Genomic DNA, 13,673 nt, shown 5'->3' on the forward strand with positions numbered 1-13,673 from the left:
TTAAAACGCAACATCTTTAAAGCAATGATTTGGAGACTAAGAAAAATATTACCAAACACTCAATGTTAAAGCGCAAAAGTTTTAAGCTAATAATTCAGCAATTAAAAAATATTATAGATGCAAGATTTTTAAAAAAGAGAGGGAAATTATGCTAATGCAGAGCAACACAATCGATTTGTATTCATCAAATGCGCGTAAAATTTCCTTCAATGTATACATTTTCCGGGCAATCAATTTCTGTGCACACATACATAGACATATATATTTGGCAGAAAATTATATACTCCCTTCGTCCCATTTTGATAATCTTGTTTCTTTTTTCACACTGTTTAAGAAAAAATAGTTAATTTTGTTGAAAAAATAAATTTAGATTGCTATTTTTCTAAAATACCCTCATATTAAATAGAGTACAATTTTATGAAAACTTGAATTGATGGTAAAAAAAGAATCAACTCTCATTAAATGGGGTAGGTTTATAGTAACAATAACTTACATTAAATAAAGATATTTTAAGAAAATTAAAATACAACTACATTTTTCAATTGGAAAGTGGACTACAATTTGGGACAAACGAAAAAAAAAAAACAGAACTATCAAAATGGAACGGAGGGAGTAATAAACATAAAAAGGCCCACAAAGAAAGCGGTTGAAGGCAGCACCTGCAACGGTGCAAGATACAAGAAACAAAAGGACAAATTTGACACCAAAACTACAAAGAAACCAAGACAAAAGGCCACAATCGGAATAAGGGACAAAAGCTAAAAGGAGAAAAAAGGCAACAGCAGACAAAGCTGCTTTATGCAGTGTTTAGATATAATGCAGAAAGACAGAAAAGGGCAAAATCAGCCGCAGAATCACACCGAAACCGGGACAATCAACTATAGGATAGGATGCAGTAGCTAAAAGAACATATATATTCTTTTGAAACAGAAGTAGCTTAATGAAAATGAATGGAAAGTGAGAAGATGCAAACATCCTATTTCTGCAACACGGTTGCTGCAGAGTTAGAAATGGCATGCAACCGAGCAAGTTACCAATTCAAAGATTACAAGCTTAACCTTTTTCTTGCCCCTAACTGTCCGCTATGATAATAACTTCCCAAACCATCCAACCAAACTGGAGTGTCAACAGTAACATGAACCATGCCAGTAGGCCACAGGATTTCATCACAGCCATCACAATTCACAGAACTAACAATAGACTCTTCACAGATGACTAGAAGCTCTAATAAGAGGGGATAATATCCATCCATGCTTTCTCATAAATTAATGGAATCGGATGCATGCAAAGCTGATCAGATCGGCAGTCCGGCAGCAAATCTTCTGTCAATTTGGCAGCACAAATTACTATCGAAACAGAAAAAGGGTCAAACCAGACTCTAGATATCTATCCTACACTGCCACATAACCAGGCGCTTATCTCCCCAACAGAGCAACACGATCCTTCTGCACAGCCAGAGCCAGGCTGATGTCAAAAAGTTCACACCGAATTGGCATTTCCATTTCATAGAAAGGGTTCTTCAAAACAAAATCAGTGTATAATTCATAGAAGTGCTTCAAAAGAGCTTCCATGTGTAGTGTTCCAGGTTCACAGACCACAAAAAATTTTGTCCCTGCAAGCATTTACTTACACTAGTTAAGTAATTTCTAATGTGATAAAGAAAGATCAAACTGTACAAATTCAAAGAATACAATCATCCTTTGTATTAGCTTTGTTCTTAGGTGCAACGCTCACTATGATGCAAGGGTAGAACAGAGTTTATTCCACTCGGGACTAAAGCTCACTAGGAAAACAGCCAGGCCACTCAAAGTATCTTTTGCTTGTGCAACGCCAATGTGGAATAGCAAAATGTAAGAAAGACAGCCACATTAGAAAAATCAAGCAATTACCCTGAACAGAACTTCATACCCAACATATGTATGTAATGCAATCACCTCCTTTCCATATTTATGTGATGCAATCACCTCCTTTCTGCCTTTTTATCAGCTATGTTGTTTAAGTGCAACACTCAATATGATAAAGGGTAGAACAAAACTTAGGAGTGAAGCTCACTGGGAAAACAGCCAGGCCACTGGAAGTATCATTTCCTTATGCAACGCCAACATGGAAAAGCAAAATGTAAGAAAGACAGCCACGTTTTAAAAAAATAAAAAAAAAAATTACCCGGAACAGACCTTCATACCCAACATATGTATGTAATGCAATCACCTCCTTTCCATTTATATTCTTATCCATCTTTAAATCTCTCATTTTGTAATACTAGAGCAAAACTTTAGATCTTCAAGTTGGACTTTCATCTCCAGAACATGACTTGGAAGAGCACACAAGAATGCCCCCCCAACCAAACACCCACCCCCACAAAAAAAAAGAGTTGGTCAGACTTGCAATATATCTAAAACCTGTACAGAACAACCGAATGTCACAGGAATGGCAAAAATTATTTTAGCTTGGAAAGTTGATAAAATGAGCTGTCAATAGCACAGCAGTGCTTCTGTCATGAAGATAATGTAGTCTGAAATCCACTAACAGTCATTTAGCTTAATGCAAGAATAAGCTGGCAAGGATTGTCATACTTCTGGGTTCCTCTTCATGTGTTAACATAAGTAGGTTGGACAACTAAATATATTTCTAGTATTGGTAAATAATTACAAATATTTACATGCTATATTCTTATCCTAGACTAGAAATGTGAAAATTAAGGCTTAATTTGAACCATAAATTGCCCCAAACAATTGCGACCTCAATTGGTGAGACCCAAGTCCCAATTTGCCATCCCAGTTGGACATGTTCAAAGTGCTATGTTCCTGAGTTTTTAGCCGATACCTTATCAAAATTTTGGGGAGCATCTACAACCTAGAATATAACTCATTTCCTTGGTTTTAGGAGTAGTTATATTTACCCACCTAACTAGAACGGAAGTTCAGGAGTCCTGTTTCTGTCAAGAAACAGTATTTAATACAATATCTTCATTATTGTAAAGAAACTCATCATATCATTACATTTCATTGCAAGAAAAATAAGTGACTATAGTGGAAGCTGTCACGTCCAGAAACCCAGTCTCTCGGGTGAGCTATATGGCCAGCAACTTAACAGTTCCGACTTAATCAAACACAAACCAAGCATTACATGCAGCAATGTACGACTCTATGCACTAGCTCTATCCCACAAACCTGTAAACTGCTTTTACAAGCTTGAGTTCGCATGTAAGATTCAACTGCTCTGCATTAGAAAATGAAAAATTTGCAGAAAAAAAAATGCCCATTACAAAAATTTATATTTTTCTTTTTTGGGGCATACTAAACAATGGAAAGAGTTTCATATTTCAGCAGTGAGTGCATAGGCATGCCTGTTTAACATCCACTCAATGTTGACTAAAGTGGTACGATCTATCCAATCCAAACATCCTCTATCATCCATTCAGTATAAAATCTAAATTTCCATATTTCATGGCGTTACCTGATCAAACGAAGACAATTTTCTTAATTTGGCCCTTGATAGTTTAGGCCTCAACCATCTGGGAAAATCTATACATTCTTGTTTTTTAGGATGCAGTAGTTTCTTGTATGTATAACTCTTCAAATACTCGTCCTAACTATGACAGTTCTTAAGCTTAAGGCCAAATTCAGACCATGAAATGTCTCAAAACAATCTAGGCCCCAACCATAAGGGCCCAAATTTAAGCTGTCCCTATTGATGTGTTGGCTTTCCAACAATTTCTTTCTGATATCTAAATTAAACCTTAAGCTTATAATGCATGTGACTCGTACGTTTCAAATAACTTCAATCTAAATTATGTTCCCGTGCATGTCATTCATACAATAACTACAGAAAAATTCAGAAAAGGAAGAATAGCTAGTTTGATGAGTTTACAGACAACATTACCAGACATTAAAAAAAAAAAAAGTTTTCCCTTGACAAAGTTTAGAAGGCAAATATAATTATTTTAATCTAGATTTTGCTTAATTCTAGCCCAGGCAAAGCAAATCCGAACATAATGACCATTCCCCCAATAATCTTGATTCAGAAATAGGAACAACTTATTCAGCAGCGTTAACCACATAGGAAAATAGAGAAACTTTTCTGACGCGAGCAAAAAAGAAAATGACAAAAAGCACGTAAGGGAAAACCTACATCGAGAAAATAGATTTTGAAGCGGAATTCAAACAAAAAGAACCCATCTACATCGAATCATTAGTCATAAAAATTAAGCAAAAAAATGAAAACTTTAACTTAAAGGCAAAAAATGTGGAGGAATAAGGAGAGAACCAGTGAGAGATTGGAAGCAGTGGAGATCGAAAGTGTCAGCTTGAAGAAGTTCAATCCCAGAGCAAGAAGGAACAGGGGAAAGCTGCTGAGAGATGGCATGCATCGAATGCCATAGACTGGCCAATCTCAAGCTGTCGTTGGTGTCCATTCGTCCTGCCGATCCATAGTCTTTGTAGAAAATTAGGCCCCCTGATTTATTGATGATGTATAGGCTGTAAATCGCTGCCATCTTCCCAATTCTATCCAATCCAAACTTCAACTGATCCTCTCAATTCTCTCTCGACTCTGAAGAAGAAAGCCACCCCAAAGACTGAAAACTTGGTACACTACAGACTGCAGACTGGATTTGGTGCTACTCGTAAGGTAACCCGTAATCGAAAAGCATATGGGTTATGGGATCGGGTCAATTTTCTAGCCCACAACCATTTACATTTTTTGGGTTGATAGGGATATAAACGAATTTAATCAAATTGAACATTCTAATGCTTAATCTTGTTTGATTATTTTAAGAAATTATAAATTTTATTTAAATCGAGTAGGTTTATTTACCAAGTCAAACTTGAACGAATTTTTTGTCGAATTTAAAAGGTATCGAACATAAAATGCTATTCTAAATGTGTTATGGCTAACTAACTAACCAAATTCCAATAAATTTTTACTGAACCAAACTCAATTCGAAAATCGAATTATTCATCTTTCAATCCCATGGATTGGTAATGCTAACTAATACATGTCTCCATAATTGTTAAAATCTCCCTTGTAATTTTTGAAATTACAGTAAATCCTTCTAAGATTTATGTCACATTATATATATATATATATATTATATAGTATATACTTATAATTGTGAGTTAGATTTCAAAATTACTTCTTTCAATATCATGCATCAATGTTTATCTATATTTGCTCGAATGCACTTCCTTTGTTCTTTCTTTAGACCAACAATATTTGCATTGTCTTTTTTTTTTAAAAAAAAAAACTTTATATTAGCACCTTCTCTTGTTTCAATAATTCGCTTGATGACCATTGGAATATTAATCGCTATGCTTTGGATTTTCTTTTAATAATAAAAAGAAATCTAACATAAGTACTTAGGTTAGTACATACAAATTTGAAATGAGAAACAAATTATCGCTAATACAATATCTTGTGGAATGGTACACGCTTGAGTGCGAAAATGACAACTTATTTTTACAAACCTATCGCAGGAACACTTGATATAACCTTAATGTTTGGAAAGAAATTTTCTATCAAAAAATCTCTATTTTTTTCGTGAACATATTTTTCAATTATTTTTTTACCTTATATATATCAAATCGTTACAATACATTTTTTACAAAAACTCCAAAAAATTGCATTTCAAATACGGTTGCCTTTGAATTGATGGGAGACAATCACCAGTGAACCTTGAGGTCACAAGTTCGAGTCTCCGCTTCGCTGGATTCCTCCGCGCACTTAATGTGTTCGGGTCGGGTTGGGGCGCCGGGTCCGGACCGCAGGAAATTAGTCGGGCCCCGTAAGGATTGACCCGAACACCCCTGTGTCGACAAAAAAAAAAAAAAAAAAAAACATGCTACTTAAGTTTAGTTAGCTAATAAAACTAAATCTTTAACTCCAAGTATTAACTTCATTATACTCCGCATCAAAACTTCAAAAATCGCCCAATACTAGCACATCTTATTCCTATTGTAAACGTACTCAATATAAGTTGTAATACTGCTCTAAAAATATTACCTATTTTTTGTTTTGAATAAATCTTATACCTACTAATAATGTATTACAAAGTTCGTATGCTATGATCCAGAAACTAATAACAGCAACAACACCAGCAGACATAACAAATCAAAAGGCAAAATAACACAGAAAAGGTTCAATCTTTACAGTAGCAACCAAAATTCCTTAATTCTTTTGTCCTAAAAGATCCCAATCAACACACAATCAAATTAAGGGGTACCGTTTCTAATCACGAAAAAGGTAATTCCAAGCCTTAACTCACAAAGCTCAGAAACTCGTATATAAGCCATTGCCAAAATCACACCAACTCATAAATTAAAGAGCGAATTGCGCGAAATGTCACTAAACTATTTCAAAGTGCCGGTTCTGATCACTAAATTTTTTTATTAGCGCAAAATGTCACTGAACTCATAAATCTGTACCATTTTGGTCACTCCGTGTATTTGTGCCGTTAGGAGAGACGGAAATCAACTTTTTGAGGGGCAAATTCGTCCGTAGAGCCTTTTCTTTGAAACTCTTCAACCTAAATGGTTTGCAGGAGGTGGGTCAATTCATAAATCTACAAACACAAAGAACTTTGGAAATGGGGGAGGTAATGGGATCTTCTTCGAGGTCATGGAGGGAGGAGTTAGCTACTTTAGTTGTAGATACTGGGATAAGATTCAATGGCGAAGTAATTGGAATTTCGACGCCAGCATTTGAGACCAAGAAATTTGGGGTTGATTCATCCGGGAATGAAACATCGGCGGAGCCAGAGAGCTTCAAGGATCAAATCAAAGGTTTTGCCAGTGCTTGGGGCGAAATGGTGGTGGAATTTGGCAGAGGTTGTAAGGATGTATTTCATGAGACCTTATTGACTGACGACTCCTAGATCGTTAAGAAAACTAGAGCCCATTTGCAGGTACGGGAACTTGAAATTTAAATAACAAAAATCTTGCAACTTCGAATCATAGGAGCTGAGAACTCTATTCGAATGGTTCATCGAAGAAGATGTTAAGGAAAAAGCCTCAGTATCTGCTCTTGCTAGTGGTGGTGGTGATGATTTCGGTTGGTGGTGATGATTTGGAGGGAGGGGGAAAAAAAGGGGACCGGGTGATTTGGATGTTGATTATAAGAAGGAAATAGAAGGAAATATAAGTAAAAAGTGCCGTTGATGCTAATGATGTTTGAGGTGAAGGTTCAGAATGATTTGGAAATGAATAATGGGATCTGCAAATATCTTCCAAGGAGGAAAAGAGCTAGGCCTCGGAAAAATTTGGGTAAACCCGGTCTACGGGCCTATCGGTAGACCGAGTGACTTAGAATTTGCCATGTCATCATTATACCTCCTCCTCCTAAACACACACCCTGCATAGAGTTGCATTCAATTGGTCATGGAAGTCCGCAATGGACTTCCCACCCTCTATCCTCAAAATTCATCACAATCTTTTTACCTACTACCACATTCCAAAACAAACGTATCCCTTAGGTCAGAAATCATGCAAAAAACAAATAAATTTGGATTCTTTACATCAATTTCAGTAGGTTCATCGGATCTTATGTTCTTCAATTAGTTGAAACTATTGAAAATTTCCTCTGCTCTATTTCTTGACCATCTCTCCAGAAGCTTAGCAATTCCTTTTCAGAATTCCTTTTCTTCACAACCGGGCTTCAAGAAAAGATAAGTATTTTAGAACCCCACTGTTGTCCTTTCATTTACCAGATGAAATTTTCCCCACTAAGGCTGTGCAGATGAATTTGCCCCTCAAAAAATTGATTTCCGTCTCTCCTAACGGCACAAATACACGGAGTGACCAAAACGGTACAGATTTATGAGTTCAGTGACATTTTGCGCTAATAAAAAAGTTTAGTGACCAGAACCAGCACTTTGAAATGGTTTAGTGACATTTCGCGCAACTCGCTCTAAATTAAACAGATCGAAAACAAATATTTTCCATTTTTCCCAATTTTTTTCTCTTCTTCTTTCTTTAACGCAGCGCGATCGCGCACAGATGAAATCAAGAAGAAACTCTTTTTTTTCATCTTTATCTTTCTTCTAAATCAAGACATGGGATCAAATTAAAATTCAACAACGAAGAAATAAAATAATGAAATCAAAGTACTAAGACCTAAAGCAAGAGATCAGATCCAATCAAAGTCAGATCTACAACTACATAAGATGACACATAACACGATTGACACATAAAAAGTAGTAGAAAGATCACGCAGATGCACGAACACAGGAAATGAATAGGAGAAAGATTGATGAATAGCTAAAGATCTTACAATCGAGTAGAAAGTTGTGGAGCGAGAGAAACTCTAGAGTAGGGCTGCAAACGAGCCGAGTCGAGTCGAGTTTTGAGTTAATCGAACCGAATCTCGACTAAATTTTACCAAGAACTCGAGCTCGACGAGTCGGCAATTTTCGAGCTCGAGCTCGAGTTCAAAAAAAAATAAAAAATAAATATTTTATTTTTAAAAAAATAAATAAAATAATATTTTTTTGAATAAATAATAAAATATTAATGATATATACGTAATTTTACTATAAAAATAAAAAATAAAAAAAATTTTATATATAATATATGTAATTTTATTATTAAATAAAAATAAAAAAAATATATATATATATATATATATATATACTCAAGCTCGCGAGCGAGTTTAATATTCTTAAATCGAGTTCGAACTCGAATTTGACTCGAGCCGACTCGAGCTCGATTAATATCGAGCTCGATTGTCGATTCGTTTGCAGTCCTACTCCAGAGAGAAGAGCTGCAGAGGGCGATGTTTTGAGCGATGGGGGAGGGGCAGATCTTGAGAGGGTCTAATTTTTAACCCGAAATCAGCCTCACCAATGACCAAACCCAGGGATAGAAAGTGTCGAGGGAAAAACTAGTGAGAGTGTTACAAGGAAAACGTAGCCACGCACTATTCCACACACGGAAATATATGTATGCATTACAGTCACCTAACCTACAGCACCACCTGCTCAAAATTAAAGCAAATTCCGTAGGAACCAAAAAAAGGAAAGATAATGGCGCTGAAGGAGGTGGAAGGTGAGGGTCCAAAGCCCGCGCTGGAGATCAATAACCTCAGATTTACTTACCCAGGAATCGACGGCCATCCTCCCCCTGGCTCCACTCCCCTCATCCAAGATTTCTCCCTCTCCCTCTATCCTGGAGATCGTTGCCTTCTCGTCGGATCGAATGGCGCAGGTTCTTTCCTACTTTTCCTTTTATTTATTTATTTATTTTGCTGTTTCCTTCTCAATTAATCAAGAAAGAAGGGCCCTTTTATGGTACATGGGCTTGTTTCAGAAATGCATTTCGTTACAGAAACTACTACTTAATCCCATTAGCTGAGAGCTTGCTTTATTAATTCTAGTAATTTTCTGGTCAATATCATGATATGTAGATTGGAAGAGGAGTTGAAATTTTTAAATTTTGAACGATCATTTTGAGTTCAAGACAGTGGATTCTAGGAGTCGGGCAATAAGCGGAGTGTGATTATATATTTGTTTCTGTGATTTGGGTTTTCAGGGAAAACCACTATTTTGAAGATATTGGGAGGGAAGCATCTGGTGGAGCCTGACATGGTTAGGGTGCTGGGGAGATCAGCATTTCATGACACTGCTTTGACTGTTTCTGGAGACCTCTGTTATCTTGGTGGAGAGGTCTTTCTCTTTCCTTTTTGTCATCTCCGTTTTTCATTCTTTTTTGTTGTCGAATTGAGGTTTTAAGCTGTTTTTTGAGTTTATGTGGAATTGTTAGTAAATGTGTTTGACAATGTTTAATATAGTTCTTAGCTGGTAGTCTCTGATATCTAAATAGTCAGGAGTAGTGTTTGTGGGGGCTTTTTCTTTTTTTTTTTTTTGGTTGGGGTAGGAATTTAATTTCTGCTGTTTTGTGAGACAGGGAGCGGAAATCATTTATCTTCTTGCATTTGTCATTGAGGATTTTGATCTGAGTAGTTTCTGAAATGAGTTGGATATGGATTACTGCAATTTGTTTCCATTTTTGATTGATCATTGAGTGGTGCTTGTCTGAGAAATGATTTACTTTTTTCATTTTGCCAGTAATTATGCATGTTGGAAAGTGGAAACTTTTCGATATGTCATATTCTGAACTAGTGTTTACACTTTTTTTTTGGGGTACAGTGGAGAAGAGAAGTTGCATTTGCTGGATTTGAGGTTTCCATTCAAATGGATGTCTCTGCTGAAAAGATGATAGTTGGTGTAGCAGGTGTCAATCCCCAAAGACGAGAGGAGCTGATAAAGGTATGATGCTAGACTCTTCTATTTCATTTCTTATGCTGAAATGGGAGGGGTTATATTTCTCTTGCTAGTAAGGAGCTAGCATCCTTCAGATAAAGTCGCAGATTGTCCTGTTACAGTGGAAGTTTATGCTTTATTTTTTTATATTTTATTTTTTGGTCGGTTGAGGTAGAAGAAAGAAAATTTAACTGGTAATACACTTAAATGCTTTGTGATTCTTTCAAACCCTGTAGTATCTCCACATAAGAACCTATTTAAGCATTGGCGGTGGATGGTTAAAAATTCATGAGGACCCTTTCCTTTGGCTTAGACCAAGTTTTGCTAGGAAATCAACACACTGTTTTCTTTCAATTCTTGCTGTACCCAGGAATGAAATTGATTTCATGGCAATCATTAATTTCTGCAATTTTCCAAATGAGAGTTGCTTTGATTGGAGAAAAAAAATTGTTCATAAGCTCTGTTCTGCAAGAAGAGAGCCAGTTTCATGAGTCTTTGAAACAACTAACCTGGTACAGATATTTTCTCTCTTATACTCCATAATCAAGTTGTCACTCTTGATGTTCTACCAATGAACCATGATAGCTCTATCTATGTTTTCCTTTTTCCATCTCTAAAATCTCCCTGTAATCTGGCACAAGGGGTTGCCTTGGACTGCCTTATTTACAATTCTATTTGTCCTGCCTGAGGGTGAAGCCAGTTAATTCATTTGGAAAAAAGAGAAAGGTTTAACCTCGGGTTTTGCCCAAAAAGCATCAATCCCACTTTCCAAATTATTGACCACATAAAGCTGGTTTGAAATCAGTGCTTTCCTGTAATCTCTTTCCAGACAGCCCCACAAGATAGTGCAAAAAACAAACTCTTGACCAGAAAGATAAATCTCCAAACCTGTACAAAAAAAAAAAAGGCATCAAATTTCATTTGCATTCATATCTTTTCCATATATTTCCTTTTATCTCGTAATTGTCTTCTTCATTTTGTCCTTCTACCAAGTGTTCCTATTTCTTTCTCTACTTTGGCTTGGGTTTCTTAAGGAGGAAACCTAAATAAATGGTTTATGCGCCAATGTGCTTTCATAGAAGCAACATTTATGGTTAAAGTGCAGAAGAAAAGTTTTTAAGACTATTCATTGAGTTAATCCAAGTATTATTTTAAATTAACCCTACTTGATTTGAGAAATGGATTTGGATTTAGTGGAAACCTCAAGGTTGAATTATCCCAAGATGCTTTTAATTAAGAATGTTTGTTGTAGTTCTGCTGTGAACATTTGTAAATGCTAGTTTGGTGACATTTACTATTTTGGGCTCCATTACTGCCTCTATAAGGTCTCTTTAGATTAACCTTTACTTTGTTCCCAATAAACATGAAAGTGTTAATCTGACCCTGTGACAGAACAATCTTCAACTCTATGTTCCCTGACAATGGTAAAAGTTGATAGATAAACATTGGTAGTTCCAAAAGAAAATAGCAAAATAAGATGGTATCTTGTTAAACCGTTAATAGAGATTTATATTCCTCCACCGTTGTTACTCCACTGATCATTGCTGAAGACAGTTGTATCATGTTAATACGCTCTTCCTCATCTTAAGGGTCCATCTTGTTAGTATGTTGGAGATATGGCTATTATTTTTACTTTGCTTTCTTTCATGACTTAGGTCTTGGGTGTTGATCTGTCATGGCGAATGCACAAGGTATCTGACGGCCAGAGAAGAAGAGTACAGATTTGTATGGGTCTACTTAAGCCATTTAAGGTACAACATCATTGAGCTTGAGAATGCTGTCCCTATCTGTACTCTGTTTCTGTCAATCTCTTTGCTTCCTCAGCTGATACATCACCACCTTTCTTTTAACATCACTTGGACCCCCTGTTTATCTAGGTTCTTCTTCTAGATGAGATCACAGTTGACTTAGATGTTCTTGCAAGGGCTGATCTTATGAGATTTTTGAAGAAGGAATGCCAAGAGCGTGGTGCTACAATAATCTATGCTACACATATTTTTGACGGCCTTGAGGATTGGCCATCTTACATGGTAGGATTCTATTTGCAATTACTTCTTTTGGCATCTTGATGTGGTTCTTCACAAGTGTAATCTGAAATTGGTTCTACTCTTTTTAGGTGTATGTGGCCCATGGCAAGTTGCAATTGGCCATGCCAATGGATAAGGTTAGAGAGATAAGCAACCTGTCTCTAATGGTAGGTTTCTCTCATTCTTTTTTTTTTTTTAAAGAAAACTCCAGTTTAAACTGCCAAGTAGCCTGTGATTTCTTTTTGGTCCTAAAAAGTAGCCTGAGACTTGATTAAGCGTGTTATGCTGCACCAAGATAGAAAACCGGGCTTCTGAAAGGATCTTTTGGTGGTATTCTGTAACTCAGATAATAGGATTGAGCTGAGAGTTGCTGATACTACTTTGTACAAGCTAAAACATACTGGCATTTCAAGAGAAATAAGCTTCTTAGCTGTCCTGTGAATGCTGTAACTTGCAATTATCCTAGACTGGACGCAATTGTAGATTAAGCCTTAGAAATGCTATTCTGGCCTGGCAAATATGATGATATAGTTAATGGAGTTCGTAGATGAAACATGTTTAATCTCCTGAATCCAATTTTCTCGGTGCAAATTTGTTGAATGCCGTCTTGGTTCGTGCATTCCATCTCGTGATAAATTCTCCTTTTGTCATGGTTAATGATAGCAAATATATTAACCTTTTTGTCTGCTGTCTGCAGAGAACAGTGGAGAGTTGGCTAAGAAAAGAAAGAGATGAAGACAGGAGAAGAAGGAAGGAAAGGAAGGCAAAAGGTCTCCCAGAATTTGAGAATCAAGTCGATGGCACTCGTGTGACGGGGGATCCAGCCCGTGTGGCTTCGCGCGCTTTGAATAATGGATGGGCTGGTGGGAGAATGCACTCCACCCTTGCTGGTGAAGAGAATTTTTTCTTGAGCTCAAACAGGGTCCTGAGATAAAAGATTGTGCCTGTGACGAAATTGCGATTACAATTGATAGATGGTTCCACTCCACATATAGTTTTGGTATCTATGTTAGACATAGTCACTAGGGAAATCTAATTCTTTGCTCTTCTTGTAGTAGAACTTTTTTTCTGGGGAAAATGTAGCTATAGAACCGTATAATTTGTTACAGCAAAAGATGGGTTTTGGATACCAGTAGTCTCTTCACTGTTGGGGCAGTATTTAGCTGATAATCGTACCTGAGTGTGGTTATTTTTCGTTACTAGTATCTTTGGCTCTGCTTGGATTCGTTTGTTTTTTTCGCTGGACTCGGTAACACATTTCAAAAACACCTTTAAAAAACGCCTAATCTTGCAATCTCTTTCTCCTTCTGCTTACGACCTTCCATCACCACCCATCACATGACGCTCTACCCACCACCACCACCACCACCACCCCCTCCTCTCCTCCAACACTA

At 36.6% G+C, this 13,673-nt stretch overlaps 2 protein-coding genes across 2 annotated transcripts; one reads left to right on the top strand and one right to left on the bottom strand.

The window, feature by feature from the left end:
• Nucleotides 1-854: 854 nt before the first annotated feature.
• On the bottom strand, nt 855-4,689 carry LOC113727832 (uncharacterized). Its single transcript, XM_027252195.2, has 2 exons — nt 4,267-4,689; nt 855-1,612 (listed from the first exon to the last, which is right to left on the bottom strand). The coding sequence occupies exons 1-2, from the start codon at nt 4,493-4,495 to the stop codon at nt 1,416-1,418; spliced, it is 426 nt and encodes a 141-aa protein (XP_027107996.1). The 5' UTR covers nt 4,496-4,689; the 3' UTR covers nt 855-1,415.
• A 4,193-nt stretch (nt 4,690-8,882) lies between these two features.
• Nucleotides 8,883-13,478, top strand: LOC113727834 (ABC transporter I family member 20-like). Its single transcript, XM_027252196.2, has 7 exons — nt 8,883-9,197; nt 9,522-9,655; nt 10,139-10,258; nt 11,908-12,003; nt 12,130-12,282; nt 12,369-12,446; nt 12,977-13,478. The coding sequence occupies exons 1-7, from the start codon at nt 9,017-9,019 to the stop codon at nt 13,211-13,213; spliced, it is 999 nt and encodes a 332-aa protein (XP_027107997.1). The 5' UTR covers nt 8,883-9,016; the 3' UTR covers nt 13,214-13,478.
• The last annotated feature ends 195 nt before the right edge of the window (nt 13,479-13,673 follow it).

This window comes from Coffea arabica, chromosome 2c (genome assembly GCF_036785885.1).
Source record: "Coffea arabica cultivar ET-39 chromosome 2c, Coffea Arabica ET-39 HiFi, whole genome shotgun sequence".
In the NCBI taxonomy this organism is placed as follows: domain Eukaryota; kingdom Viridiplantae; phylum Streptophyta; class Magnoliopsida; order Gentianales; family Rubiaceae; genus Coffea; species Coffea arabica.

What these genes read in the sequence shown, in the direction of transcription:
- LOC113727832 (XM_027252195.2), bottom strand. Translation starts at nt 4,495, where the DNA reads ATGGCAGCGATTTACAGCCTATACATCATCAATAAATCAGGGGGCCTA. An exon ending in CTGCTTCCAATCTCTCACTG is followed by an intron (nt 1,613 to 4,266) that starts GTTCTCTCCTTA and finishes AAATGCTTGCAG; the next exon opens with GGACAAAATTTTTTGTGGTC.
- LOC113727834 (XM_027252196.2), top strand. Translation starts at nt 9,017, where the DNA reads ATGGCGCTGAAGGAGGTGGAAGGTGAGGGTCCAAAGCCCGCGCTGGAG. An exon ending in TCTGTTATCTTGGTGGAGAG is followed by an intron (nt 9,656 to 10,138) that starts GTCTTTCTCTTT and finishes TTTGGGGTACAG; the next exon opens with TGGAGAAGAGAAGTTGCATT. An exon ending in GACGAGAGGAGCTGATAAAG is followed by an intron (nt 10,259 to 11,907) that starts GTATGATGCTAG and finishes TTCATGACTTAG; the next exon opens with GTCTTGGGTGTTGATCTGTC.